The sequence below is a fragment of the Balaenoptera borealis genome (genome assembly GCF_965194805.1).
Source record: "Balaenoptera borealis genome assembly, chromosome: 10".
Classification (NCBI taxonomy): Eukaryota; Metazoa; Chordata; class Mammalia; order Artiodactyla; family Balaenopteridae; genus Balaenoptera; species Balaenoptera borealis.
Window position 1 is genome coordinate 93194515 of NC_138874.1, and position 25324 is coordinate 93219838.

General features: G+C 54.5%; 3 protein-coding genes across 5 annotated transcripts in view; 1 reads left to right on the forward strand and 2 right to left on the reverse strand.

Moving 5' to 3' along the window:
- The window catches only part of PDCD11 (programmed cell death 11), a 40712-nt gene extending 30402 nt beyond the window's left edge, over positions 1–10310 (forward strand). For 2 of the 3 annotated variants that reach the window (XM_082408208.1, XM_082408210.1), the window contains 14 exons: positions 213–302; positions 494–596; positions 1022–1199; positions 3220–3276; positions 3871–3993; positions 4554–4676; positions 5058–5364; positions 5560–5676; positions 6360–6509; positions 6725–6975; positions 7670–7838; positions 8419–8572; positions 9068–9233; positions 9967–10310. In XM_082408208.1, the coding sequence (XP_082264334.1) occupies positions 213–302; positions 494–596; positions 1022–1199; positions 3220–3276; positions 3871–3993; positions 4554–4676; positions 5058–5364; positions 5560–5676; positions 6360–6509; positions 6725–6975; positions 7670–7838; positions 8419–8572; positions 9068–9233; positions 9967–10138 (2160 nt within the window). In that variant the 3' untranslated portion in view covers positions 10139–10310. The remainder of the gene's footprint in view (positions 1–212; positions 303–493; positions 597–1021; positions 1200–3219; positions 3277–3870; positions 3994–4553; positions 4677–5057; positions 5365–5559; positions 5677–6359; positions 6510–6724; positions 6976–7669; positions 7839–8418; positions 8573–9067; positions 9234–9966) is intronic. The other variant, XM_082408209.1, reaches the window with a different exon arrangement.
- A 1178-nt stretch (positions 10311–11488) lies between these two features.
- Positions 11489–14549, reverse strand: CALHM2 (calcium homeostasis modulator family member 2). The gene is made up of 2 exons (XM_082408457.1): positions 13993–14549; positions 11489–12575 (listed from the first exon to the last, which is right to left on the reverse strand). The coding sequence occupies exons 1-2, from the start codon at positions 14545–14547 to the stop codon at positions 12159–12161; spliced, it is 972 nt and encodes a 323-aa protein (XP_082264583.1). The 5' UTR covers positions 14548–14549; the 3' UTR covers positions 11489–12158.
- Positions 14550–19927: 5378 nt separating this feature from the next.
- On the reverse strand, positions 19928–24936 carry CALHM1 (calcium homeostasis modulator 1; the record flags this gene model as incomplete). Its single annotated transcript, XM_082408547.1, has 2 exons — positions 22972–24936; positions 19928–20410 (listed from the first exon to the last, which is right to left on the reverse strand). Exons 1-2 carry the CDS (start codon positions 23521–23523, stop codon positions 19928–19930), a joined length of 1035 nt encoding a protein of 344 aa, XP_082264673.1. The 5' UTR covers positions 23524–24936.
- Between the last annotated feature and the right edge of the window lie 388 nt (positions 24937–25324).

Consider the following 25324-nt stretch of genomic DNA (forward strand, 5'->3'; position numbering starts at 1 on the left):
CTCTGAGCTAGACTCTGAGTGAAGCCTGCGAGAAGTGGAGGTTGGACAGGGGCATTGGGACGTAGGGGTGCGTTCCTGTTCCTTGGGAAAATGTAGGCTTTGGGCCCTTTGAGCCCTGTGATTTTAGGAGAGCCTGTTTTAGTGAAGGGAAGAGAAGAGACACTTGTATCTGCCCGTTCCATTTCTCCTCCTGTTTTTTTTTCTCCCCCCAGTACAACGTGGTTAAGAAATGGCTTGAGGTGGACATCGCTCCAGACATCCGGGGGAGAATTCCCTTACTGCTCACTTCTCTTAGCTTCAAGGTCAGTGTGCCTGAGGTCCCTGCAGAGGAAACCCCAGCTCCCTGAGCTCAACTTAGTGTCTGGTGTGTGCTCACAGTGGGTACAGGGAACCGTACCGTGGGAGATGCTTACTGTGCAGACTTAAATGCTGTGGTTTTGGATAAATGACAGGCCTTTCTTCAAACATCAGAAGAATTTTCTTGCCCTTCCAGGTTCTGAAACATCCAGATAAGAAGTTCCGGATTGGCCAGGCCCTGAAGGCCACCGTGGTTGGCCCAGATTCCTCCAAGGCCTTCTTGTGTCTTTCACTCATAGGTGTGGTGATGAAATGGGACCTGGTCAGGGAAGGGAGGGGGTGGAAGGGAGCGGGAAGAGGTCTTCAGTCATTGCCCAGGTTGAAGGATGCCGTGGGTTTTGGAGTCCTCAGAAAGCCTAGTGTGGTGGCTATGTCCTTGGAACAGTTTTTCTCTCGGGGCTTTGCTCTGTGGCTTGTGTCTGAGTCACCTTTACCTACACAGTTGTTTTTCTTAGGTCTCTCAGAAAGGCTTGTTCACCACATGGCCCTGGCATTCTTGACCACATGGCATGGTGATCTGGGTCTGTGTGATCGTTCAGGTCCACTCAGCCTAGACAGCCCGAGTCTGGACGCCTCCACCTCCCCCGGACTCTGGTTGGCCAGTGTCTCGGCTTCTTTCTTGGCTCATTTCCTCTTCCCTGAATCTGGTTCATTCTCCTGCCAGGTCCTCACAAGCTCGAGAAAGGGGAAGTGGCCATGGGCCGCGTGGTGAAGGTGCTTCCCAAGGAGGGACTGACCGTCTCCTTCCCCTTCGGGAAGATCGGAAGAGTCAGTATTTTTCACGTGAGTGACTCCTACTCAGAGACGCCCCTGGAAAACTTCACCCCACAGAAGATTGTCAGGTAGGCTGAGTTCTCTTCCTCTTTTCAGCTCTCTGTGGGATTGGTGGGGTTTTTTTTGTTTTTGTTTTTCTTTTAATTATAGATGTGTGATTTTGTACCAGAAAAAAATAGTATATAAAATGGAAAATGAAAATTGCTGTTGCTCCTCTCTTTCTCCACCACTTTTTGCCATTAGATACTTTGATCTCTATCTTTCAAGACTCTAACATATATAGGTATAATTTGCTCGTACGTAATAGTAGAATTGCATTTTATGTGCTATTCTACAACTTGCTTTTTTCTCACGGCAGTTTATCATACACTTTTTCTTTTCCTATGCTAGTATATTGAACAACAACAGCCTTGTTCTTTTACCTTATTTTTAACATTTTTTTTAGTATTGCATTATGTGTTTTTTAAAAAAATCACAGTTTATTTAAACAGTTCTGTTGATGGACAGTAATGTTGAAGTGAATATCTTTGCACATATGTTTGGATACTAGTGAAAGTATAACTGTGAAATAAATTCCTAGGAGTAAAATTGATGGGTCAAACAATGTTATACATTTTGCCAAAGTGTCTTCCAAAAGGACTTTGCTAATTTTTATCTCAATTAACAATAAATATGACTGTTCATTCCTCACACCCCTGTCAGCACTGGATATTCTTAATTTTTAATCTTTGCCATTGAATAGGCTGAAATTGATCTCGCATTTTAATTTGAATTTCTCTTACTGGTCATTTTTCATGTTTATTGGCTGTTTACATTTGTTCTGTGCTTTGCTTGGCCAAGTTGCTTCCTCATTTTACTATTGAACCCATTCATCTTTTTAATTAAAAAAAAATTGATCTGTATGTGTTGTCTGCAAGAGGACGGCAGTAACCTTTTGCAGTTGGGGGGTGCTTTATGAACTATTTTGGGTGCACAAAAATGAACCTACCTCAGAGTTTTAAAACCATTTTATAGCCTGAATAAAACTAGCATGGAGAGGCATATTTCAGCCTTGTACAATACAGACTTGTCTGACAACCACAGTTATCCAACAGTGGAGCAGACACCTTCAGGAGGCAGAGACCGGAAAGTAGTAATTGTCCTCCCCTAGCCACCAGCACCTGCGTAAATTCTCAACCACTTGTCAGGGCTAAACAGCACAAAAATGCCCAGGGCCGAGGAGAAGAAAAAGAATGAGTCAGAGGGAAATCCAAGATCATCTCTGCTTTGCTTATTTAGGCTTACAAAATACAGGTGTGATTTTTTTTAGCAAAATATTTTTTAAAAATAACATTATTGTAGTTAAATGTATGAGTAGCATTCAGTTGTAATTCCTTCATCTGTCAATGTGAATAATAAGTTAAATGCCTAAAGATAGATGATCCCTTCAGGTCCTTTCCTGCTTTAAGAGCTGTGATTCCCTGGTAGAAAAGGCACACGCCTGTCATGGGAGAATTTGGACTATATTGTTGCTGAGATCCTTTCTACTGATAAGATTCTATACCTTGCGTGGTGGTATAAATGACACCACCATTGCATGGTGGGTTTGGAAACCACCCCGGAGAGTAAACCCTGTTTCCCTCCCAGAAGCCTCCCCTGCTCAGGCCTCCCTCATGGGCTCCTCTGACCTGCTGCTCTGAGTCGGCAGTGGTATCAGGCCGTCCCCTGTCATGGTTTCCTGTCCTGAGTCTGTCTCTCCACGAGACCAGACCCTCCCAGCCCCTGATGCAGGGCTGGTCTCACCTCCTAAGTACTCACCGCGCGGCTCTGTGCGCCTTCCAGAGGGCTTGCATGTATCCTCTTATTTCCTCCTCCCAGCACCGTTCTTGGGTGAGGAGAGAAAGTAGCGGTATTTTTACTTGACGAACTAGGAAACTGAGGCCCAGAGAGGGGACCTGTCCCGAGTCCCTCAGCAGGTTGTCAGCAGGATGGACAGAGCCCTCGCTCTCACCTGTTGCTCAGCCTCGTGGAGAGGAAGCCGAGGCCCTCTCCCGTCTCCTGAGGTGCTGGCTGGCGTCAGCGTTTCCTTCTCTTTTGCTCTCATTCCAGGTGTTATGTCCTGTCCACTACAGGCCCTGTATTGACTTTGTCACTACGATCGTCCAGGTGAGTGTCTGTGTTGTTGGGGGAAGAATTGGGGGAGAACTACCCCCCGGCCCCAGAGGACTGAGGAGAGGCTGCGTGGATCTGACACAGAGCTTTGGGCCTCCCAGCTTGCTTCTCTGCTCACCCCCTTTATGCCCGGCCCCGTTTTTCATCCAGAAAAGCTGAGGACATTCAGATTGTAGAAGAACCTGTCTGCTCAGGCTGTTGTTTCCCAAAGAATGGTTCAAACATCCATAGTGGTGTTCAAAGTTGCCAGATGGCGGTCCTAGTGAGGGGAGGTGATGGAGCCCCGAGGGCTGCATAGTAGGGACAAGTGTGCCGTGAAGTGGATTGGCCTGAAGTCACGGTTTGAAATGGATATATGAGGTTTAACCTCCCTCTGGCTTGCTCAGCCTCTCCCTGTTACTATTAAAGCTGTCCCCAGCTGACAGGAGTTCAGGAGAGGGTAGGGCTGGGCTCTGACGGTGATGTCCTACTGACAGGTCCAGGTCCACTTTGTATTCTTACAAAGTGTGATTATCACAGGAGATTTGGGGGTAAGGGTCGGGAAATGGGGTCAGAGGTACATGTGTAGTAAGCCTTTTATTCCTTTAGGACGAACCCGGAGACGAAAAGCAAAATAACAGATCCTGAGATTAACTCCATCCAGGACATTGAGGAAGGGCAGCTCCTGAGGGGCTACGTGAAGTCTGTCCAGCCGTCCGGTGTGCTCTTAGGGTGAGTGAGGTGGAGCCCGGGGACGTGGACCAGCCCCGAGTGTTCTCCCGGGGCCTGTCTTGATTGGCCCGCTGCTCTCCCTGGTCACCATCTCTGGAGGGGACATGAAGGAAGGAGAGTCTGTGTTCCCACCAGTGTTTTAAATTCCAAGTCTTTTTATACTTTCAAAAAAGTTTTGAATTACTCTTGTTTGGGTTTTTTGACAAAGAATATGGCATGTCCATGCATGATTTGTAAATGTTCCATGGACCCCCAGATGTTACAGCCTTCCCTGCTGTAATTATGTTTCCTCATTTTCTTCTGGTCTTTCTAGCAGTTTGTGAGTGCATTGTGATGCTCTGATATGGGGTAAAGAATATCTTTCAATTATGTCTTCATTACGCTTGATGATTTTTCCAGTTTACAAAGCCCTCTTTATTTTGTTGAGTGCCAGGAACCTTATGTCTCTCCTAAATCCTCGTCACAAGTTGAGTCTCTGGGAGAGTGGAGGCATTAGGCTTGGCTGGGGACTCTGTTGCCGTGTTTCTGACCACAGGACCCTTGTCTCTCTCTCCTGTCAGCCTCGGCCCCTCAGTTACAGGTTTGGCCCAATACCCACATGTCTCCCAGTACAGCCTGTCCAAGAATGCCCCTTATGACAGGTATCTCCCCGAAGGCAAGCTGCTCACAGCCAAGGTCCTAAGGTAGGTGCTTTTCTCTCTTTCTCACCTCTTTCTCCGGGAACGCTGGGTGGAGATGGAGAGGTGAACTATAAGCATAATGGCTTAGGCAATGGTAAGTAACGATGAATGAGCTCCCTTTGTGTGGAGCCTTCTACCTCATCCCCTAAAGGCAATTGTGGAGACTTTCCTCTGCACAGGCACCCGTCTTTGGGGACGGAGGAAGGGATAGCACAGCTGCCCTCTGTATTTTTCTACCAAGCAATTGTGCAGATCATTCCTGAGATTACTGCACGGATTCCAAGGCAGGTGGGGGCAGGGCCCGAAAACTGCGGGCTGCTCGCTGTGACCATTGTGCTCCTTATGCTGTCCTCATGGTCCGCTTGCCTGGTCTCCCTGTCGTAGCCTGAACCGCCAGGAGAACCTGGTAGAGCTGTCAATCCCCGCCGACGACACTGGAAAGCCGGACGTGTTTTCTGCCTCCCTGGGACTGCCACTTCCGAAGCAAGAGGGGAGGGAAACAGAGGCAGAGGAGAGAGACCACAAAGGAGAAGAAGAGAAGGAGGAGAGGAAAAATCAGAAACAGAAAGAGAAGAGGATTGGGAAGGGGCAGGAGGGGGCACAGCTGCCCAGCAAGGGGAAGAAAGAGCTCCGGAAGCCCCAGGCGAAGAAGCTGGGCAAGCGGCCGCGCCTGGAGTGTGGCAGTGAGCAGGTAGGGCCCTCGGGGAGGATGGCCTCCTTCACAGGAAAAGGAGAGCCTTCCAGAATCCGCCCGGCAGCCACCTCGCCTCAGCCTCGTGGACCGAGAGAGGCTGAGTTTGGGTGGGGAGAGGGTACCGCCCGGGGCCGCGGAGGGCGCTCGGGGGGGAGAAGCCAGGCTCAGCATCGTCCCCGCCTGTCATCCCAGGAAAGCGGGAACAAGAGGCAGAGGAGAGCTGCCCCATCCGAGGAGGATGACAGCGGTGTGGAAGTGTACTACAGGGAAGGAGAAGAGGAGGTGGAGGAGACAGGTGTGCGGCCCCAGGTGAGCGGTGGCCGGATGCGGGGGAAGAGCCGTCCCAGGAGGGAGTCCCTGCTCCCCGGCCAGGGGGCTGGGCTGTCCTCAGCACCACCCTCCTGTCTTTACTTTCTGTAAAATGTGAGGAGGTGGGGCGTCTAGTTTCCTCAGTTGGTCATCAGCTCCTGAGAACAGGGCCGCTGCTTCACCTGTTGAATGGGCTGTGAAAGTCAATTCTAGTCGTTTATTAGCTGGAGCGGAATTGAATTAGTGGGGGTGGGGGAACGGGCAAAGGAAAGGAGGCTTGTCCGTCTGAGCCTGTGTCCTGCTCTGAGAAATGAGGACAGCGCTCCTGGGACTGAGGGCAGATGTGGAAGGGCTTCCCAGACTTCAGGTGTCGCATCCCTGCCACCCTCAGAACATGTGTCACACCTCTGTCCTAGCTCTACTGCTGTTTTATGCCTGCACGTTTATATGTGTTTGCCTATGTAGCTTTTTAAAAATATTACTTAAACCTACTTATTTACAAAGGAAGCTTTCATGTCACTCCTAAAAGTGTCCCCCGTGGACCGGGGCCTAGCCTGGCCGTGGGAGGAGAGAAAAGGTCTCTGGGCACCGTGGGAGTCCCTGCTCCTCCGGGTGGAAAGGGACTACGGAACAGGGGCAGCCTGGGCTCAGTGCTTTTTTCACATGCGCCTGTGATCTTCCAGGAGAAGCAGACCAGGCCGGCAGAAGCACCCCGGCTGCAGCTGTCTTCCGGCTTCGTTTGGGATGTGGAGCTGGACACTCTGACCCCGGCCTTGCCACCTCACAGAGAGAGCTCCGACAGCGAGGAGGACGAGAAGCCAGAGCAAGCCACGGTGCCGTATTTTCCAGGGCTTCGTCCTTTCTGCAGGGACCCTTGGCGCCGGTCTTCCGTGCTCTGTCCTACCCTGGGTGTCTTTTCCGAGGAGTGGGGCCGTTTCAGGCTGGGAGTATTTGCGGAGCTCGGGGGCTGCCCTGCCAGCTCCTGACTTCCACCGCAGACTTCCCCGGGGCTGAGGAGCAGATTACTCACTTGTTCTGCCTTCCACAGCAGAAGAAGAAAAGCAAGAAGGAAAGGGAGCTGGAGAAGCAGAAGGCAGAGAAAGAGCTGTCCCGCATTGAGGAGGCGCTGATGGATCCCGGGCGGCAGCCGGAGTCGGCAGATGACTTTGACCGACTCGTGCTGAGCTCCCCCAACAGCTCCATCCTGTGGCTGCAGTACATGGCCTTCCACCTGCAGGCAACGGAGATCGAGAAGGCCCGGGCCGTGGCTGAGAGGGCGCTCAAGACCATCTCCTTCAGGTCTCGCTATGCCCTCCTGCCTTGGGGCCCTGTCTTTCTCCAGGGGGGGCTGTGTCTCCTCGGCAGGCTGGCGGCAGTTTGGGCAGCTGCCACCGGGCGCCTGTGGGTTCACAGGCTTTCTCTCAGAGATGTGCCGTCTGTGAAATAGATCTGCTCATTTATATTTTATAGTCCTCTTCACCGAGCTAGCTAAGGGTAACATTTACACGAGGCATGGGCCCTCAGTCAGGTGCCCCACTTGGAGCAGAAGTACAAGAGGGAAAACACCTCTCCACACACCTGGGCGTAAACGCTGTCGGGGACCATTTTCCAGGCGGAGGGTAGAGCGGGTTTCCCAAAGGCTAGTAAAGAGGGATGGCACTCCTTTGCATCATTCTCCTAGTTTGGGGGGAGAGTCAGACCACAGATTCCTTCCAGTCCAGACCTCAGGCCGGTTTGAGATTTGGTAGGTTTCCTTCCCAAGAGTGGAGGCAGAAACCAGGGGAGCCCCAGACCCCACAGCCATGGGGTCGGGGTCCCTGCTTCTGTGTGAGCTGCAGTGGGGACAGGGCCTCTCGGGGCCTGCACTTGGGGGTGGGAACTGAGGACGTGGGTGGGGCCTGGGGAGGAGGATGTAGTTCCAGTCCCCCGATGGCAGTGGGGGGCTCGTTGGACCAAGATGATGGAGCTCATGTGCTGACTGCTCTCCCTCCAGAGAGGAGCAGGAGAAGCTGAACGTGTGGGTGGCCCTGCTGAACCTAGAAAACATGTACGGCTCCCAGGGGTCACTGACCAAGGTCTTCGAGCGGGCCGTGCAGTACAACGAGCCTCTCAAGGTCTTTCTCCATCTGGCTGACATCTACACCAAGTCAGAGAAATTCCAGGTAGGAGTCTGGGCCAGGTGGCCGGTTGCCAGGGGGACCTCAGCCACTTAGAAACGAGCTCCTGGGAGTCCCAGAGGCAGCCGGGAAGTCTCGGGGGAGAACAGCCGCATCTGGACCCAGTCCTGCCCCAGGCTTGCTCACCTTCCGGGTGGGAGAAATCGTTTCCCCCACCTCCGCTTTGGGAATGTGGGGCCCGGATGAGGGAAGGGAAGGGACAGCAGACCCCGGGGTCTATCCCTTGGGATGCCGACGGGTGTCACCGACCGGAGGCGACATACCCCAGTAGCCCTTTTTCATCTCTCCTCCTCACCCTCGTCATGCTCACGTTCTCTCTTCTAGTCTTAGGACCTCCTCACGGCACAGGCTTAGGAGGGAGACTCCCCATCATGCGCTCTCCTCATCCTGTGCACCTGCCCTCTCCCCACCCACCCCCCCGCCGCCCTGCATACCTGACATTGGGCCTGGATACTGATGGAGTCTGTGAGCCCAGGTCTAGCTTCCCACGAGTGTAGCTGCCTGTCTCTGCCGTTGCCCCCTCCGTCTTAATCACTCTCCTCAGCTTATGTCGTCTTTCCCACAGGAAGCTGGTGAACTTTACAACCGGATGCTGAAACGTTTCAGGCAGGAGAAAGCTGTGTGGATCAAATACGGCTCCTTTCTTCTGCGGAGGGGCCAGGCTGGGGCCAGTCACCGCATGATGCAGCGAGCCCTTGAGTGCCTACCTAAGAAAGAGCGTGAGTGCTTGTTCCCACCCACCGGCCCAATTCCAGGGCGCAGTGGGCTGTCTCCCATCTGGGCAGAGGGCTGGGGGTCTCCTCATCCAAGGGCTGGTGTTAGGAAAGCCTTGTGGAGCATACGTGGCTATCTCTCTCTTGATTGTATGCTCATGAACATAGCTCGTGTTGCATTTTAAATTCTAAACTCCGAAGATAGAGGAACAGAAAGGAATTAGCACTAATTCTTTTGCCTCTGCCTGCCCCACGGCCCACCTCTCATCCCCTGATTCCCCCTTCTTGGTCCAGAGAGGAGGATGCCTGCTTTTGGGAGTCATAGATCAGTGCCCATCTGTGTATTTGGCCCTAAACCCGCCCCACTGTCCCTCTTGTCATCACCTACGTCTTAGGACCCAAGAGCAGGGAATCAGGCATCAGACTCTGTCCCTGTAGTGTAGTGTGTTGTGATGAGGGAATCTGTCTGCTTTCTGTGTCTGAGTTGTCCTCTCCCTGAAGACGTGGATGTGATTGCCAAGTTTGCCCAGCTTGAGTTCCAGCTGGGGGATGTAGAGCGCGCCAAAGCCATTTTCGAGAACACGCTGAGCACCTACCCTAAGCGCACGGATGTCTGGTCGGTCTACATCGACATGATCATCAAGCGTGGCAGCCAGAAGGAAGTCCGGTGAGAGGGGAGGACAGGCTGAGGCCTAATTGCCTGCTGGGGGGTTGGGAACATTGGCCACTTGGAGGAGTTTTAGCCCTCCAGCAGCTCCCGGAACCCCAGTTCTCTTACTCTGTCTGGAAAAACGGCTTTGACGTGACATGTCCTATGACATTCACGTTTCCAGTTTCTTTTCTGCCTCAGCAGCTAGCCTCTGGTCTGGCTGGAACCTTGGGTGGGAGGTAGGCTAGCCCCAGGCCTGGGAATCAGGAGACTTGGGTTTTCCTCATAATTAATGCTGAGCCTGGCTCTCATTGTAGAGAATGTTCATAGGCATGATCTCACTGATAACTGCCAGCATCCCCCCAGGGCAGGGAGGATTAGAGACCGGTGGACTTCGGTCCAGAAAGAACTGATGCCTCACCCAAGCCCATCAGTGAGTTTTAAGCAGAGCTTTCCTCACAGAGCCACACCTCATTGCCTGTCCCCATCCCATCAGCTTTGTCCTGATTCACTGTGTGACTTCAGGCCAGTAAGTCCTTTAACATCTCTGTTCCTCTGGAAAGTGAAGGTGGTGTTCTCCCTCTCCACAGACATGATGGGAGTTTATAAAGGGAATAAAAATAAAGGTAGAAATGGTAGTGCTGGATAACAGAGGGCCCGGCTCCAGAGCCGTGGAGCAAGTGGGTGAAGGCTAGCTAGGAATCGTGTGGCCGGGGACCAAGAGGCAGACACTGGCTGCTCTCCCTCCCAGGGACATCTTCGAGCGGGTCATTCACCTGAGCCTGGCCCCCAAGCGAATGAAATTCTTCTTCAAGCGCTACCTGGACTACGAGAAGCAACACGGCACCGAGAAGGACGTGCAGGCGGTAAAGGCGAAGGCCCTGGAATACGTGGAGGCTAAGAGCTCCATGTGGGAGGACTAGTGGCCAGCTGGCTCCGAGGGCACTGGTGGCAGTGGGCCAGCCAGGCCGACCCTCAGGCGCCTGGGCAGTTGAGAAACTGTGTTGCCTGAGGACTCTGTTTAAGTGTTGCTTTTTCTGCAGCATGCGTGGGGTAATCCTGTCAAGGTAAAAAAGGATTTAAGATTTCTCATAATTCCTTTTTGCTTGTTTTAAGAACCAATTTATTTCATCTTTCTCCTTTTCTGGGGCTGCTCAGTGGTTGCAGGCAGTAGGCTCCTGGGCTCCCAGAAAAGCTGAGAGTCTCTCCTTCATGGGAGGTCCCCGGGGAGCAGGAATGGAGGGCCGCCTCCCGGGGACTCTGTGGTCAGGATCCCACTTTGGCCCTGCCAGGCTCTTGGTCCAGCTAGTGGGGGTCAGCAGGGTCCGGAAAGCGGGTCGCTCTCCTAGATCGCAGAGTCTCTGGGCATTCCCTCAGCCTCAGCTCAGCTAGTACCTCGTGCCCCTTTGTGGAGGCTGTGAGGCTGAGACGTAGATCCACATGCTGTGTGGCTTTGGGAGAGCTGCACAGTTTCTCTGGCTCCCTGTAGCTCCCCTGAGGAGACCTTGCTGGGCGGAGGGCCTTGATTGACTTGCTGGTTGTTCCTTGAGTCCTGAGGGAGAGGGGACATGACGGGCCCGCTATACCCCCACCTCCCTGTAAAGTTCCCAGAAAGACTGTCTCTCCTCCTCCTTGATAAGTAATAATCCTGTATGTTCTAGAGTTCCTCGAGGCCAGCACAGACCCAGCTAGTTGTTGAAGCCAGTTCATTTTTGGCTTGGTCTTAAGGGAATTAAAGTTTTCTTGGGCAGAGCTTTAAATGTCCTGAGAGCTGGAGAGCTTTTCCGTGGGAAGTGACTGAGTCATATGCCAGAAAGCAGGACAGGGACAAGGGAGAGAACATCAGAGATTTTAGGGGTGGTGGAGGGGCTCAGGCAGGGGCGGGCATGGGAGGGAGGCGGAGCAGGGCTTGGCCTGGTTCTTGGTCACTAGCTCTAGGTTACGAGAGCCAGACTGCCCTAGTGAGTGCAAGGGCAGGATCTGCTGACTCGTGAAATTTTAGCCGAGCTCCCCTCTGAGAAAGGCCAGGTTCCATCTGTTTCCCAGATCAAATCAGAAAACTGAACCCAGTTAAGACATCATCAATGCCAGGGCCTTCCTGCGTGTGGGAACACCTGGCTCTCCCTGTGCCCCAGGCTTCCCTTCCATCCATTTCAGTCTTGCCCAGAGTCTCTGTCCTCTTCCCTCCCCAGGAATGGGATTTGGGCCTGTCCCCATGACCTCCAGCCGGCTGTGGCATGGCCCATCCAATCGTGCAGACACCAAGCTAGTCCTTTATACTAAGAAAAGCTTTATCAAAAATTTATAGAAAATAAAGCTAGAGGCGTACATTGGGGGCTGCTTCCCAGCTGAGCAGCACCGGGCCAGGTGTCCATATGCAGTTACACACAATGTTCCGCACAAGGAGCCTGCTGGTGAGTTTCATTGTCACCTGGCTCTGCTGTCCGGGGCTTCCCAGACCGGTGGGACTGGGTCCTACCAGTCGAAGGTCATCCACATCATGGTTAATTAAGGACCAGTTCTGGGAAAGGGTCTTTTCTCCAAAGCTGTTGACCATGTGGCTGGTGGCAACAGGAGAAGGAATTTCTTCAGGTCTGAGAGCCTTCCTGCCAGAGCTGACCATGTTGTCTACTAGCTCTCACATCTGTTCCCCAGTTTTACTTTGTGTTCCTTTTTCCTGGCCTGTTTCCCCCAAAAGCTATGGTTAAAAAAAAAAAAAAAAAATCCCCTCTGGGGAATTCCCTAGCAGTCAGGTAGTTGGGACTCCACACTTTCACTGCCGAGGGTGCAGGTTTAGTCCCTGGTTGGGGAACTAAGATCCCACAAAGCGCCCCACCCCACCCCCTAAAAAAAAAATTCCCCTCTGATGCTGATGTGAACAGACCATGGGGTTTTGTTTGGGACCAGGTAGTGTCATTGGCAAAGAGTGTGGGAACAGGACCCTTAGGAGGCGAGCAGGGCCATCTCTATGTTGTCTTGGGCCGTGCCGTTGCCCGCCAGACCCTGGGCCCACTTGTGCAGGCGGCTGTAGAGTGGAAGGCCCTGGTTCTCACGGTACAAATAGACGCCGGTGATGGCGTTCCACTGTGGCCGTGGCTGTGTGCCTTCCACCGGGAACTTGGCAACCAGCTTCTCGTCATCCTCGTTGAGTGCCACGAAGCCGAAGAAGCGGTGCACGTTGTTGGCAGCCAGCACCCGTGAGTGCATCTCGGCCGTGCGCTGGAAGAGCTGGTTCTCGTTGGCCCGGTACTGCGCCCAGTAGGCCTCCTGGAGGTAGCTGAGTGGTGAGCAGTAGTGCTTGAGGCACTTGGTCAGGAACACCAGGACGGCCACCACACCGATGAGCAGCCACCCGAAGAGCTGGCCAGAGAAGGGGCAGGGTTGAGGGCAGGCAAGGAGCCGTCTGGACCGCCAGCGCCCCAGTAAGAAGTAGCGGGAGCTGGTCAGAGCATGTGGGCTGGGCTGAACCTGACATCACAACCCCCTGAGAGCTGTCACTTCCCTGGCCACATTTTCTGCTCCTCTGAGGGCGGCAGGCCCTTCTGACTGTAATTCCTCCTCTCTGCCCTCACTCCCTTGAGCTCACGCCGTCTCTGTACTTAGAGTTAGCCTCCTGCGATTTCAGCTGCCATTCCTGCAGCCCCAAGGGCCCCCTCCACATCATCTGAGCCCACCAAAATCCAGCTCAATCTACCAGGCTCAGCCCACGTACCACTTCCAGGAAGCCTTCAAAAATCCCTTCTGGGAGCAATTTTGCCTTCCCTGAGTCCTCATGGCCTGGTTCCTCTTATATCATCATTCTCTGCCTTGTTTTGAAATTACCCATGTGCTTGTCTCTCTTGGCTATGAGCCTGTTGAGGGCTAAGACAGTCAAGGTCATCTTTGTTTCCCCATTTAAGCCTGTACAGAGAGCTGTGAGCGTTTGAGCATCATCAGATACATTTTCTTTCTCTCTGTCTACCACCTTCCATCTCCTTTGGTGCTGTCTCCAGCCCTGCTTCTACTTGTGTTTCTTCTGTACCCAAGAGGAGCCCTTTAGAAAATCTCTGCTCTTTCCCATCTCTCCCTCATGCCCTGCTTCTCTTAAGTGAATACTTCATTCAAATATTCAAATATGGAGGTGCTATTCAAATATGGAGGTGCCTGGACAGGACTTTTGAACTCATTGACGTAAGGAGGCCTGTTTTTCTGCTTCTGCCCAGGTCTCTGCCCTTGCCCTCTCTCCCTGACCAATTCCGCTCCTTCAGAACTAAGCCAAGGCTGAGACTAGGATCAGGGCGGCAGCTGCTGCCTCCCGACTGGACACCCTTTCCGGTCTCAAGGGACTCGCCTCCTGTCAGCAGGGCCTGCGGCTGACTCAGTGCTGGGCAGGGGCCTTTCCTGGGATAGGAGCATATGCTCATCCCTCGAGCCAGCCACACTCCACCATCAGCTCACGGTCGACAGCAAACGTTTCATAAGACGGCAGGGGTTCGTGCTCAATCTGGCTGGAGCGAAGGGCTTAATCTGTGACTGGGATCAAGGCTTGGTCTGAGCAAGAAGAACATTCCTTCAATGTTTAAATCTCTCTTATTGGGGATGGCATTCACCCTTGCCTCACCAAGCGCTGACGCATAGTTACCCAACTCTGATGCCTGACGCTGATAATCTAGTGACTTCCTGGAGAGCTCAGCCCCTGAGGACTGACTCCAGCGTTAATACTGGGTCATCCCGGCACCTCCCCACCAGCCACCATGTAGGAGAGAAAGAAGAGGAGCTTCCCTTGGCACAGGCTTACCTGGGACTCGTACTTGAGCCTGCGGCTGACCTCTTCCCGGGAATCTGACAGGTGGGCAGGGCCCTCCCCACACGGGAACCTGGCCAGGATTTCTGTGGCCTGGCCCAGTGGGAAACTGTCTTCCCCAGCTGTGAGCGAAGAGGGGTCCACGAATTCGCTGAGAGCACAGACATAGGCCTCACCGCGCAGCAGAGAGATGACAGACCAGGTGATGGGGGCCACGGCTGCGCGGCCCACAATGGAGCTTAGAAGGAGGAAGTTGGGGGCGGCCGAGCAGTTTTTGGTTCTCCGGTACTGGCACTCGGCAACCAGGTTCCAGGTGTGGTTGTTGAGGATGACGCCGATGAGGAAGAGCACCAGGGCGGGCACACCGATGGCTGTCAGCCCATACAGGTAGTTTCGGGCTGGTGAGCAAGGGCAGTGGAAAGCCACCACACTGAACAGCTCCTGGCTGCCCACCGTGCCCAGTGCCACCAGCCCGTTGAAAATCATCACATCCTTGCTCTTGAAGAAGAGTGATAGGAAGCGGAAGTTCTCTGCGATCAGGGCTGCCATGGTGACGGGTCAGCTGGGGGACCGATGGCAAGGGTGGAGGCAGGAGGACACTGGGACAGTGGCTCCTGGTGGGACTAGGAAAGCTCACAGGCTACGGGCCCCTGAAGGCAGGGCACAGTCTTGCCATTTGATCCCCTGCAGTGGCTGGCCTGGTGCTTCCTGTGGGACCGTAGATGACTGATCAGTATTTGCCTCTAAAAACAGGGACCGAGGGGATCTTGTGTGGTTAGGCTGGTGAGAAAGGAAGGAGACTCGGGGAGCCCCAGGGCCTGGGTGGAGTGAGAATAGCCACTGTTCACTGAGCTCTTACTATGTCGGGCGCTTTACGTCCCTCATTGCCCATCGTCAAGATCCTGTACTGAGCTCTGATATCCCAGTGCACGTAGGGAAGGTGGAGGCTTCCTTGGGGTGAGTGCTTACCAGGCTCACATGAATGGCAGAGCTGAGATTCAAGCTCAGCTCTATCTGCCTCAGACACTTAGGTTCTTGTCATCACCACAAGCTTCCCTTGAGGTGGGGACTAGGACTGGGCCATGTGGCATTGGGGACTGTGGGCTGTTGACTGGCTTTCCCTTTGGGATTCCAGGTACTGCTAGTGTGCTGGGGGACCTAGGACTATTTGGAGGGTGTGTCCTCAAGGTGTCTAGCCCATGGGTATAAAAGCCAGAGTAGGTGTCCTGGTGGATAAGGGACTTGGACTTGACCCTGTGATATGGGGGGGTGGGGGGGTGGAGGAAGGGGCCTCCAGTCAGTGGTGAGCCTGGTGCAGCAGCCCTGGAGTTCATAAGAACCTATTCATGTTGGAGACCTCAGGTTCTGGACTGGTTTAGGAGATGCTGGCTCTCAGCACACTTAATGACCTTTCTCTGGACCTCAGTGTCCTCATCTGTGGAAAGAGGATAAGTCATCTGGTCCTTGCTCTCCTCTTAGGAATGCTGGAGGAAAACGAAAGGGAAGAAACAGTGCCTGATAGTTGCCCTATATGTGAGACCCTCCATCTCACCCTGTCCAGTCCTGAGGGTGCCTCCCAGAGGCGAGGCAGATGGGGGATGATTGTCCTTCTGGCAAAGATCAGGAGGCTAAGGCCTTAAGAGGATAAAGTGCTCTGCTCAAAGCTATTCAAATATGGAGGTGCCTGGACAGGACTTTTGAACATGACGTAAGGAGGCCTGGGAAGTGGACAAGGGTGGGTCAAGCTAAGTGAGCCCTCTATTTTCCTGGTTTCCTACTGACATTGCTCTGCGCCCATCCGCAAGAGCCCTGGCAAACCTCCCCTTCCCCACCCGTTACCCTTTCCTTATCCAGCAGCTCTGTTCCACCGAGGTCCCTAGGCCTGGGGACCGCCCAGCCGGCCAGCAACAGGAAGCCTTGATGAAGGCTAAGGCTTGGCCATACCCACCACCCTCTCTCGAGCCTGCTTTGCCTTGGTCTGGGCAGCAGATGCGCTGGCAGCCTGCCAGGAAGTGGCCATGGCCTCGGGCTCCAGCCATGTTCTGCCCCAACTCCCTTCCCAGGCTCCACCCACACAGGCCAGGGTGTGGCCCCATGTTCTTCTCTCCATCCCGGGAATGAAAAAAGTCCTCAGGCCAGAGGCAGCTGGGGAGTGGAGGGATGAAGCAAACAAAGGTGGGGAGACCTGCCCATATTTCCTTCTACGCCTCCTCTCTAGACCACCACCCCTCCTAATCACTGCCAAGGCGGCCAGATGGGCTGGTGCAGAGCTGGGTGGCCACGAGGAGGCCAGATGGGCTGGTTTCCAGGAGGAGGAGGAGACCTGACTTCCCTAACTCACTGCCTGGGGACCCAGGGGCTCCAGCCTAACTCCTCGGGAAAGAGAGTTTGTGATATTGCTGGGGATGAACGGGTTAAAGCCAACCCCCTCTCCCTCTTCCTTCTCCCCTCTTGGCTTCAGGGCTCCTAATATGCTCCCCTGGGTTCAGAAACCACCCAAAGCGGGGTACAAGATGCCTGAACACTGGTGGGTGGTGAGCAGAGGAGGGAACAGGCTATCTTCTGAGACTACTGCCCCTGGCCCCCAGGCCCGGGATGGGACCTCCACCAGCAACAGTCAGGACAGGAAACAGGTGGCTGGGGACTGGGGGCCTCAGCAAGGGGCCTGGCTCCCCCGGACAATCCCTCTGGGCAGCCTCAGAGGGGCCCTGCCATGTGCCCCTTCCATACCTGGGGTCAGCTGCGGGCACCGGTGGCCTTGGCCTCCACGGAGCTGGGCTCTCCAAGTGACCTGAGGACATTGGAGCTCCCGGGCATGGGCCAGCCCGTGCCCTCAGCGGGCTCCCTCCCGCTTTGCTTCTGCTCCGGAGAGACCAGCAGGGCCTGGGGCTGGTGGTGTCTTCAGAAAAGTTTAACTCCAGAAAAGAGGCAGAACCCGTGAGATGGATGGTTCACGCCAGCCAGTGGAAAAACCACCTCCGGGCGGGCTCCAGGCAGTGGGGGGGGGTGGGGGGGGCGCGAGGGCGGCGCGGGGGGAGGAGAGGAAGTGGAGGGGCCTGCGGCGGCTCGCCTACCTTCTGAGGCCCCACGCCAGTGGGACCAGTTCCGGGCCAGGCAGGGGGCCTCAGCCAGATCCGGCCCGGGCCTGCCCTCCAGGCCGGTTTCGGGAGCATCCCCTGCTTGACCCCCACTGACAGAAGCTGCCGGAACCGGGTCCCAAGCAGGGTTAGGGGAGAGGTGCCACCAGACTGACGCTGCCTCCTAGCGGGGTGCGCAAAGCCAGGGGTGCCCCTCCCCTGTTCTGGCCCTTCTCCCTCAGAGCCGTCCTGCCCCTCTCTGAGCAAACCCTCCCCCTGCTGGCTCTTCTGTCTGTACTTCAGCTAGCTCCCCAGGTGCTGCTTCAAATCTCAGGAGCACTGATGAGAAAATTCTGGGCTCTGGGGATTTTCTAAGGCTCTGTGGGTAGAGCTCTGACTGGTAGGTGGAAATTATGAGGAGGCAGGTTTCTCAAGGAAGCCCTTTGTAACAATCAGAGCTGCCCAGCCTGTCCTAGAAAATGATAATGAGCTCCCCGTCTGGGGAGTATGCAAGCTGAGGCTGAAAAGCCATGGGTCAGGAATTCTGAAAGGGAGAGCCCTGTCCAAGGACAGTCTAGATGACCCCCAGGATCAAGGGAGAGACGCCCCCCTACCCCAGACCCCTGTCTGCTCTGCACTGCTTGTGGCTCTGGGAGCATGGGACTGCTGAGTGACATGCTGGCCTCCCTGAGCTGGGCTTGTTCACATGCAGGAATGAAGAGAAAAGGACCAGTGTTTATTTTTTCACGTCCTACCATGTGCCAAACAAAGTTCCCAATTCTTCCTCAAAAGTCATCCTTTAACCTCACTATAACCCTAAAAAGCAGGTCTTTGTAACATCCGTCTTATAGACAGACAACTGGGGGTCAGAGGAATTGGGTAACTACAGGTCCTACAGCCCTAGTATTTGAACCCAGGTCTGTCCGACGCAAAACTTTACTCTTTTCTTCATATTTTGTACCTCCCAATACCTCTGGGCTGGCTTTTCCCACTGGAGCCCACCACCCCGCAGCTGCCAACACACCCCTGCTCTTTACTCATCTGACTCTTCGCCTAGAGCAAGTCCCACCTCCTGGAGGAGCCCTCCAGCCCACATTGGCTTCCAGGTCTCGCCCTCTTCCCAAATAATTAAAGGGAGGGAGACTGGGTCTCAGAAGTGGGACTAGAGGGAAGAATGCCTAAGGAAGAATGGAAATTATTAACACAATGTTATAGGGATCAAGATCAAAATGAATTCTTAGATGAGTGGGACTTAGTCTCAAAGATGTCTGGGGGGTGGGGGGCGGCAAGAAGCTCATCTTCTCGGCCCTTAGCTTCCCCCTCGACAAAGGTAGCTCCAGTTCCTTACGTCCTGTCCTCCTATGTCCAGGAGGAGGAGGAGGAGGAGGATAAGGCCTCAGGTTTGGAAATTGATACATTATCCGCCAGAAACTGAGTGCCTACCACATGCCATGCACTTTACACACCTCACCTATTTAATGCTCACACAAGCCCATGAAGTAGGTGCCTCATCCCCACTGTACAGATGAGGAAACTGAGGCACAGAAAAATGAAGCAACTGACCCAAGGGACACAGTTTGTAAGTGGTGGATCCAGCATTTGACCCAGTTCTCTCTCACTCTGGAGTCTGAGCTGTTTCCACCCTAGGCAGCTCCCCTCCCACCCCTCTACCCTCATCCCCACCTCAGGGCAGAGCCTCTCAGCACTTTAGACCCCCCTCCCCCAGGGCGGGGGGCTAGTCTCTGAGAAAATGGGAAGGCATCAGCTTCTTTTTCTAAATGCTCAAGCTCTGGGGATGGTCTGATTCCTGACGTGAGGGATGTGTCAGGGCAGTCTCCAAGGACATCTCCATGGGACGTGCTATGGTCTGAATGTGTCCCCCCAAATTCATATGTTGAGTCTTGACCCCCAAAGGTGATGGTGTTAGGGAGTGGGGACTTTGAGGTGCTTAAGGCATGGGATTGATGCCTTATAAAAGAGGCTCCAGAGAGCCCCCAGCCCCTTCCGCCACGTGAGGACACAGTGAGGAGGTACTGGCTACCAACCAGTGAGGGCCTCCATCAGAACATGACCATGGCAGCGTCATGATCTTGGACTTCCAGTCTCCAGAATTGTGAGAGAGGTCTCTGTTGTTTATAAGCTACCCAGCCTGCCGTATTTGTTATAGCAATTCAAACAGACGAAGACAGGGGGCCTTTCGTGCCCAGTGCTAAGTAAATGTGCAGTCCACCTTGATGATGTTGCGAGAACTCCACGGTGAGACACACCCTGGCTTCTCCTGAGTGTACGTAGCTTCTGGCATCTTGTCTTATCACCTGTGACCACATGAGGCTGTGTCATGTCATTACGGCCCACCTTGGCCTGTTCAGCCTCACTCAGGAGATTGGCCAAAATCAGAGGATTCCTGCTTCATGAGATGGCTGGACACCCTCCCACTCCCTGAGCCTTGAGCATAAGGGAACACAGATCCTAAAAAACTACAGATGAGTGGATGCTGGGGCAAGGATGCTCGTAGGACCTGAAAGGAGATAGTGAACCAGGGGTGGAGTGGCCTGGGAGGGGCTGGGCAGGTAGGAGCTTGCCCCCCGAAGCCAGTTCTGAACCCTTCTGACTAATACTGCTCATGGCCCTATTAATCCAGGGCCACCCAGGGTAGTGTTGCAGTTGGAGGAGTGAGGTCCCCTTCCAGCTCCAAATTTCCTGCCCCAAATGGGCAGGTGAGTGCCTGGGCACGAGGTGAGTGCTCTGGGGCCTACTGCCAGCACTTGCAGCCTTCATTTCTCCATCTGGTTTGGGGGTCTGAGGAGCTGTGGCCTCAGACCCGCATTCCTGCCTCTTCACCTGGCTGCGGCTCACACTTTGCTGAAGTAGGTGGCCACCTCCTTGCGTGAAGGCCGGGACCCGCCCCCAGCCCAGCCATTGCCCACCAGTGGCTCCTCCGGGCTCAGCCTCAGGGGCGGCTTGCACTCGTACCAGCGCGTGAGCAGCCCGTTCATGGTGCCTTGATCGGTGATGCCGCGCAGCTTCTCCCTCTTCTCGTTGGCACCGTCTGTGGCAGTGGGGGCAGCCGAGCCAGCGGGGACTGCAGCCAACGCCCCATGGCTGTGACCCAGCTCCAGGTCATGGATCATGGCCTTGAAGAACTGCTGGATACAGACCTTGGCAAAGGCCTTGGCGTGCTCCGTGCATGTCTCATCGAAGAGCTTGTGCTCAATGTCGATGTAGTGGGACCAGTACTTGCTTTTGAGGAAGGTGGCCTGAGTGAAGCAGGGCCGCACAGAGCGCACAACGAATGCCAGCAGTGTGGTCAGCAGCACGAAGGACCAGCCCAGTGCCTGCAGGGGAGAGAAGAGAGAGTCAGCCGGGCACTGCCCTATAGCCTCCCAAACCTGTCCAACCCCCCAAAGCACACTCCGTGTCAGGGCCTTTAGGGAAAAGAGCACTGACAACAAAGAGCACCTCTTGGCCTCCACTTCCTGTTCTGTAAAATGGTCATATACGTACCCATCTCATGGAAATGAGACCACGTGAGTAAAATGCCCTGTATGTAGGCCTGGCACTCAGTACACAGGAGTTAGCTGGGCAGACCCTGGAAATAAACTGCATGGGTTTGCCTGTCTCCACTACAGGCGTATCCCAGAGATATGGTGGGTTCTGCTCCAGGCCATTACAATAAGGCAAGTATTGCAATAAAGTGAGTCACACGAAGTTTTTGGTTGCCCAATGCATATAAAAGTTATGTCTACACTATACTGTAGTCTATTAAGTGTGCAATAGCATTATGTATAAAAAACAATATACATACCTGAATTAAAAAATACTTTATTGCTACAAAATGCTAACCATCATTTGAGCCTTCAGTGAGTTATAGTAGTAACATCAAAGATCATTGATCACAGATCACCATAACAAATATAATAATGAAAAATTTGAAATATTATGAGAATTAACAAAATGCGACACAAGAGACACGAAGTGAGCAAAAGCTGTTGGAAAAATGGCGCCAATAGACTTGCTCGATGCAGGGTTGCCATGAAACTTCAACTTGTGAAAAATTCAATGTCTACAAAGCCTAATAAAGTGAAGTGCAATAAAATGAAGTATGCCTGTCCTTAACGGTTGACTAGGAGCAAAGTATCTCCCACCTGCAAAATGGGGCTGTTGATAGTACCTATCCCACTGGGTTGTTCTAAGGACTAAATGTGATAATAAACTTAGCATAGTGCCTGGTACCTAGTTAGTGTTCAGTAACTGTTAGCCACTCTTATTAGGCCAACCAGCCCTCAGTAACCATGCCTCTTCCTTCAGGAAGCCTTCTTTGACCTCCCATAGTGACGTTTCCTCCTCTGAGTCCTGTATCTCTCCTCCGGCTCCTGCTACTGTCTGCCTTTCAGGCAGCAGCACTCAGTCAGCGCCTCCTCTGTGTGGGCTCTGAGCTGGGCTCAGGGGTCACAGAGACAAACTGGACACTTGCTCAAACTCCATGCTGAAGAGCCCCGGATGCTTGGGTGCTAGTTCTGTTCTTCCAGTAACTCACTGTGGGGAAGGCTGCTCCCCCAGTTTGAGCTTCAGGGTCAACCCCAGTTGCACAGAGAAGCATTCGGCCAGATCAGGATGGGGAAGCAGGGCAAACCAAATGCCTGTAGTGGGGTCAGTGGGTTATGGCAGAGTAGGCCTCAGGTGGGGAGCTGCAGAGCATGTGCTGGATGAGGAAATGTGGGCCCTGCTCGGCTGAATCTCCTGAAGTTTCAAGTAAAGCTGGAAAATCTCATTTTCATGTGAAAATTTCTGGGTTTTAGATGATGCCAACTAATTCTAAAATTGAATTTTGAATTCAACCCCTGAAGGCCAAATGAAACATGTCTATAGGCCAGGCAGCCTGCCCTCTGGGGGCCCTTTTAGTTTATGAGTTGATGGTTTAAAGGTCAGGTGGAGGGACAGCTGCCCCAGGCCCCGAGGCCCGGGATGATGGACAAGTACCCACAGGAGAGGAGGTGCAGGCTCGGAGGGAAGCAGAGTTCAGATTGTACGCTTGGAGCGTGAGGTTCACATGGGTGCCTGGTGGCGATGCAAGCCCACAGAGGAGAGTCCAGGCTGGAGGGGGAGCGGGGGTGTCTGGATTCGCGGGAGCAGAGTGTGCATGTTTCTCCAGGCTTGCAGGGCAGGCCCAGGCCCCTGTCCCCTCCCTGACAGCCTGGGTCCCTGCCTGGGTCTTCCTCCCCACGCACAATAACTGCAGAGGAGGTCTGAGGGGCTCAGACGGGTGAGGGTCCAGAGGGGCAGAGCGCGTGGGAGCGAGGCTGAGGGACCTGAGCTCTAGATTTCCCCATCAGTGGGTCCTCCATCCCTTCCTTTGGGGCACATCCCAACAGTGTGTCCCCCTCACTCAGGCCTCCCTCCCAGGGGCACCGGCCCCTCAGCTCCCACTCCCTGAGCAGGGAGCGCCAGCTGGGGACATTTGCCAGGGAAATGTACCCAAATGGCCCGGCCACACACTGGCCTCACCACTGCCCCGGCCTGGAAGAGGAAATGGATGCAAATTCCCCCAGATTTCCAAACTGGAGCTCAGGGTGGAGGATGAGGGGCTGGCTGAGCAGTTGGGTCGCCTCTGGGGACCTCAGCACAGGGCACGGTGCTCCTTCCGCAGGTGGCACTGACCTGAGGGAAGACACGTGGTTCTGCCTTCGGAGGCCCTGGCCTCCTTTGGGGAAATATGCCCCTGCCCCATGGAGCTCCGTCTGAGGAAGGAGACCCAGCCCTGGCTGGGGGCCCACATCTATTTGGGGAAACATGACCACGTCCTGAGGAAGCCCCATTTCGAGATGGGGGATGGGGTCCTTTCCGAGGGACCCGGTCTGTGAGGGGAGACCCAGCCCAAGGCCATCTGGCCCCTTACCTGCGAGATGCGGCGCAGGTAGGGCACGGCCACCTCGCGGGCCAGCAGCCAGTCGCCGTCATAGACCTCGGGGCAGGGCACCCGGGCCAGCAGGCGGGCGAGCTCGGGCGGGGGCAGGCCGGGGGCCAGGCTGCCGTTGCCCAGCATGGTCACGGGCACGGCAGTGCAGAAGGCACAGAGGAAGCACTTGCCGTCCAGCAGTGTGACGGCCACCCAGACGACGGGTGCGACGAGGGCGCGCTGAGCCATGGAGCAGAACGTGCAGCGCAGCACGGCGGGGTCCTTGGCCCGGCGGCCCGGTGGCCGCTTCCACTCTTCAGCCAGCATGGACACGTTGTTGTTCATGACCAGACCGAGCGGAAAGGGCACCAGAGGTGGCGCCAGCAGAACGCCGGCACTGTAGGCCACGTCGTAGCCCGGCAGGCAGGGGCAGTTGAAGTGGAAGGCGGAGTACATCTGGGCGCTGGCCAGGGCCATGATGCTGCAGATGCCGTTCATGAAGGGCTCCTGGTTGGACTGCAGGAACCGGAAGATCATCCGGAACTTGTCCATGGCGCCCCCCACGGGGCCTGCTGGCCTCCTCCCAGCTTACCGCTGCCTCAGGATGGCCCCTGAGGCCCACTCTGCCCACTGGGTGCCTGCCTCATGGCTGAGATGGGCAGAGCTCAGGGCGGAGGCTGAGGCCACTGTCTCGTTGAGGAACCTTCTAAGTCAGGTGCTGGCCGAGAGGGCACAGGTTGGCCAATCCCGTGGGTGCAGCCAGGGTGCCGCCCCTCCCTGCCCCGTCCCTGCTGGGTTTCTCTCTCTCCGTGGCTGGCTCTGTCACTGGGAAACCATGAGGACCATGCCTGATGGGGACCAGTTCTCTGTGGGTTGGGAGGAGGGCAGGGAAGGAGGCTCAGACACGGCCGGGAAGACACTGTCTCCAGCAGGGTTGACGTTTGGGAGAAACTAGGGCTGCTGCAGAGGCCTGAGCTTCTGGACCTTGTCCCCTGGGCTCCTAGGAAGCATGTCGCCCTCCTTCTGCCCTTCTCATTGGGTCTTTCCTCCATGCTGTGTCAGGATCCAAGAGGGCTCCTCCGTCTGTTCAGACAAGGATGGTATGATGATGTAGTGATGGCAGTGGTGGTGGTGGCTATAATAGGGTGATAATGGTGGTGGTGGGGATGGTGCTAATGGTGGTGATGGTGGTGGTGATGGCAGGTATGATGGTGATAGTGGTGACGGCAATGCTGTTGTTGCTGGTGGTGGTGGTGATCGCAGTCATAATCGTGATGATGGTGGTGATAGTGGTCACAGTGGGGATGGGGATGGTGGTGGAGATAGTGCTAAATGAATAAAGTAAAAAGCCCTGAATTTGGAGTCAGTGGATTTGGATCTGAGAGGGTGCTATGTCCCCTCCCTGCCAGGCAGAGAGCTGTGGCCTATAAGCATAATACAGGTGCTTTCATGTCCTGTCTGCTTGTGTCTCGGTGGGTGTGTCTGTGTCTTTGTGGATTACAGATGAAAAATCCTTTCCTGGCTCTACCTCCTACCTATACTCCGCCAGATCAAAAAATAAAGGAGTGGGCGGTAGGGTTTCATGCCTGGGGTTGGGGACTCCAGAGTGTCTGCAGGAACCAAGGCTGGGATCCCTCCACCAGCATAGCAAGGTGGAAAGGGGCTTAAAGGGCTCCCTTTGATGTCGCCAGCTCTCTCAGAAGAGTGGGTCAGATCCAGCTCCAGCCAGATGGCTTCTGTCTGGGGCGAGAGGGTGAGGTTGGGGCTGAGGCTGAGCAAGAGCCTGGACAGGGCAGCTGCCTGGGACCCTCAGATCTGTGTGCCTCTGTGTGTGAACTTGCTGTGGCTTTGGGCTTCAGTGTTTGTGGTTCTGCGGTGTGAGTGTAACTGTAACCAAGCAGGGTCCTGTGGGGGGCCTTCCTGGGACAGACCTCCCCACCACCACCCCCCGCCCTGCCCCAACCCATGTCCTCCACCTGCCTCTTGTTTGTAGCAAAGCTTTAGTCTCCCAGGCCTCCCCTGAGACTCAGAAGGCTGGCTCAAGAGTTAATGGTTAGGAAACATGAAGATATAAAGACAAAGACTAGTTGTTGTGCTGGGAAACTGGTAACAGTTTAGATGACAGACCAGCCACAGAGCAGAGGCACCGAACTCCCAGTTCCCTGAAGACACAGATAAAGGCCTGACACACGTTCCTAAGTTCTTTTTACAGGAAGCCGACCACTGCCAGATGAAGACTGCTGAATCAAGCAGATGTTCCTTTCCCACCAACACTTGTCCCCCTAGTATTGGCCTTTTGAGTGGTGAGCAGCGGAACTTGAGTTCAGTACTGGCCTCATCCTCTTACGTAACC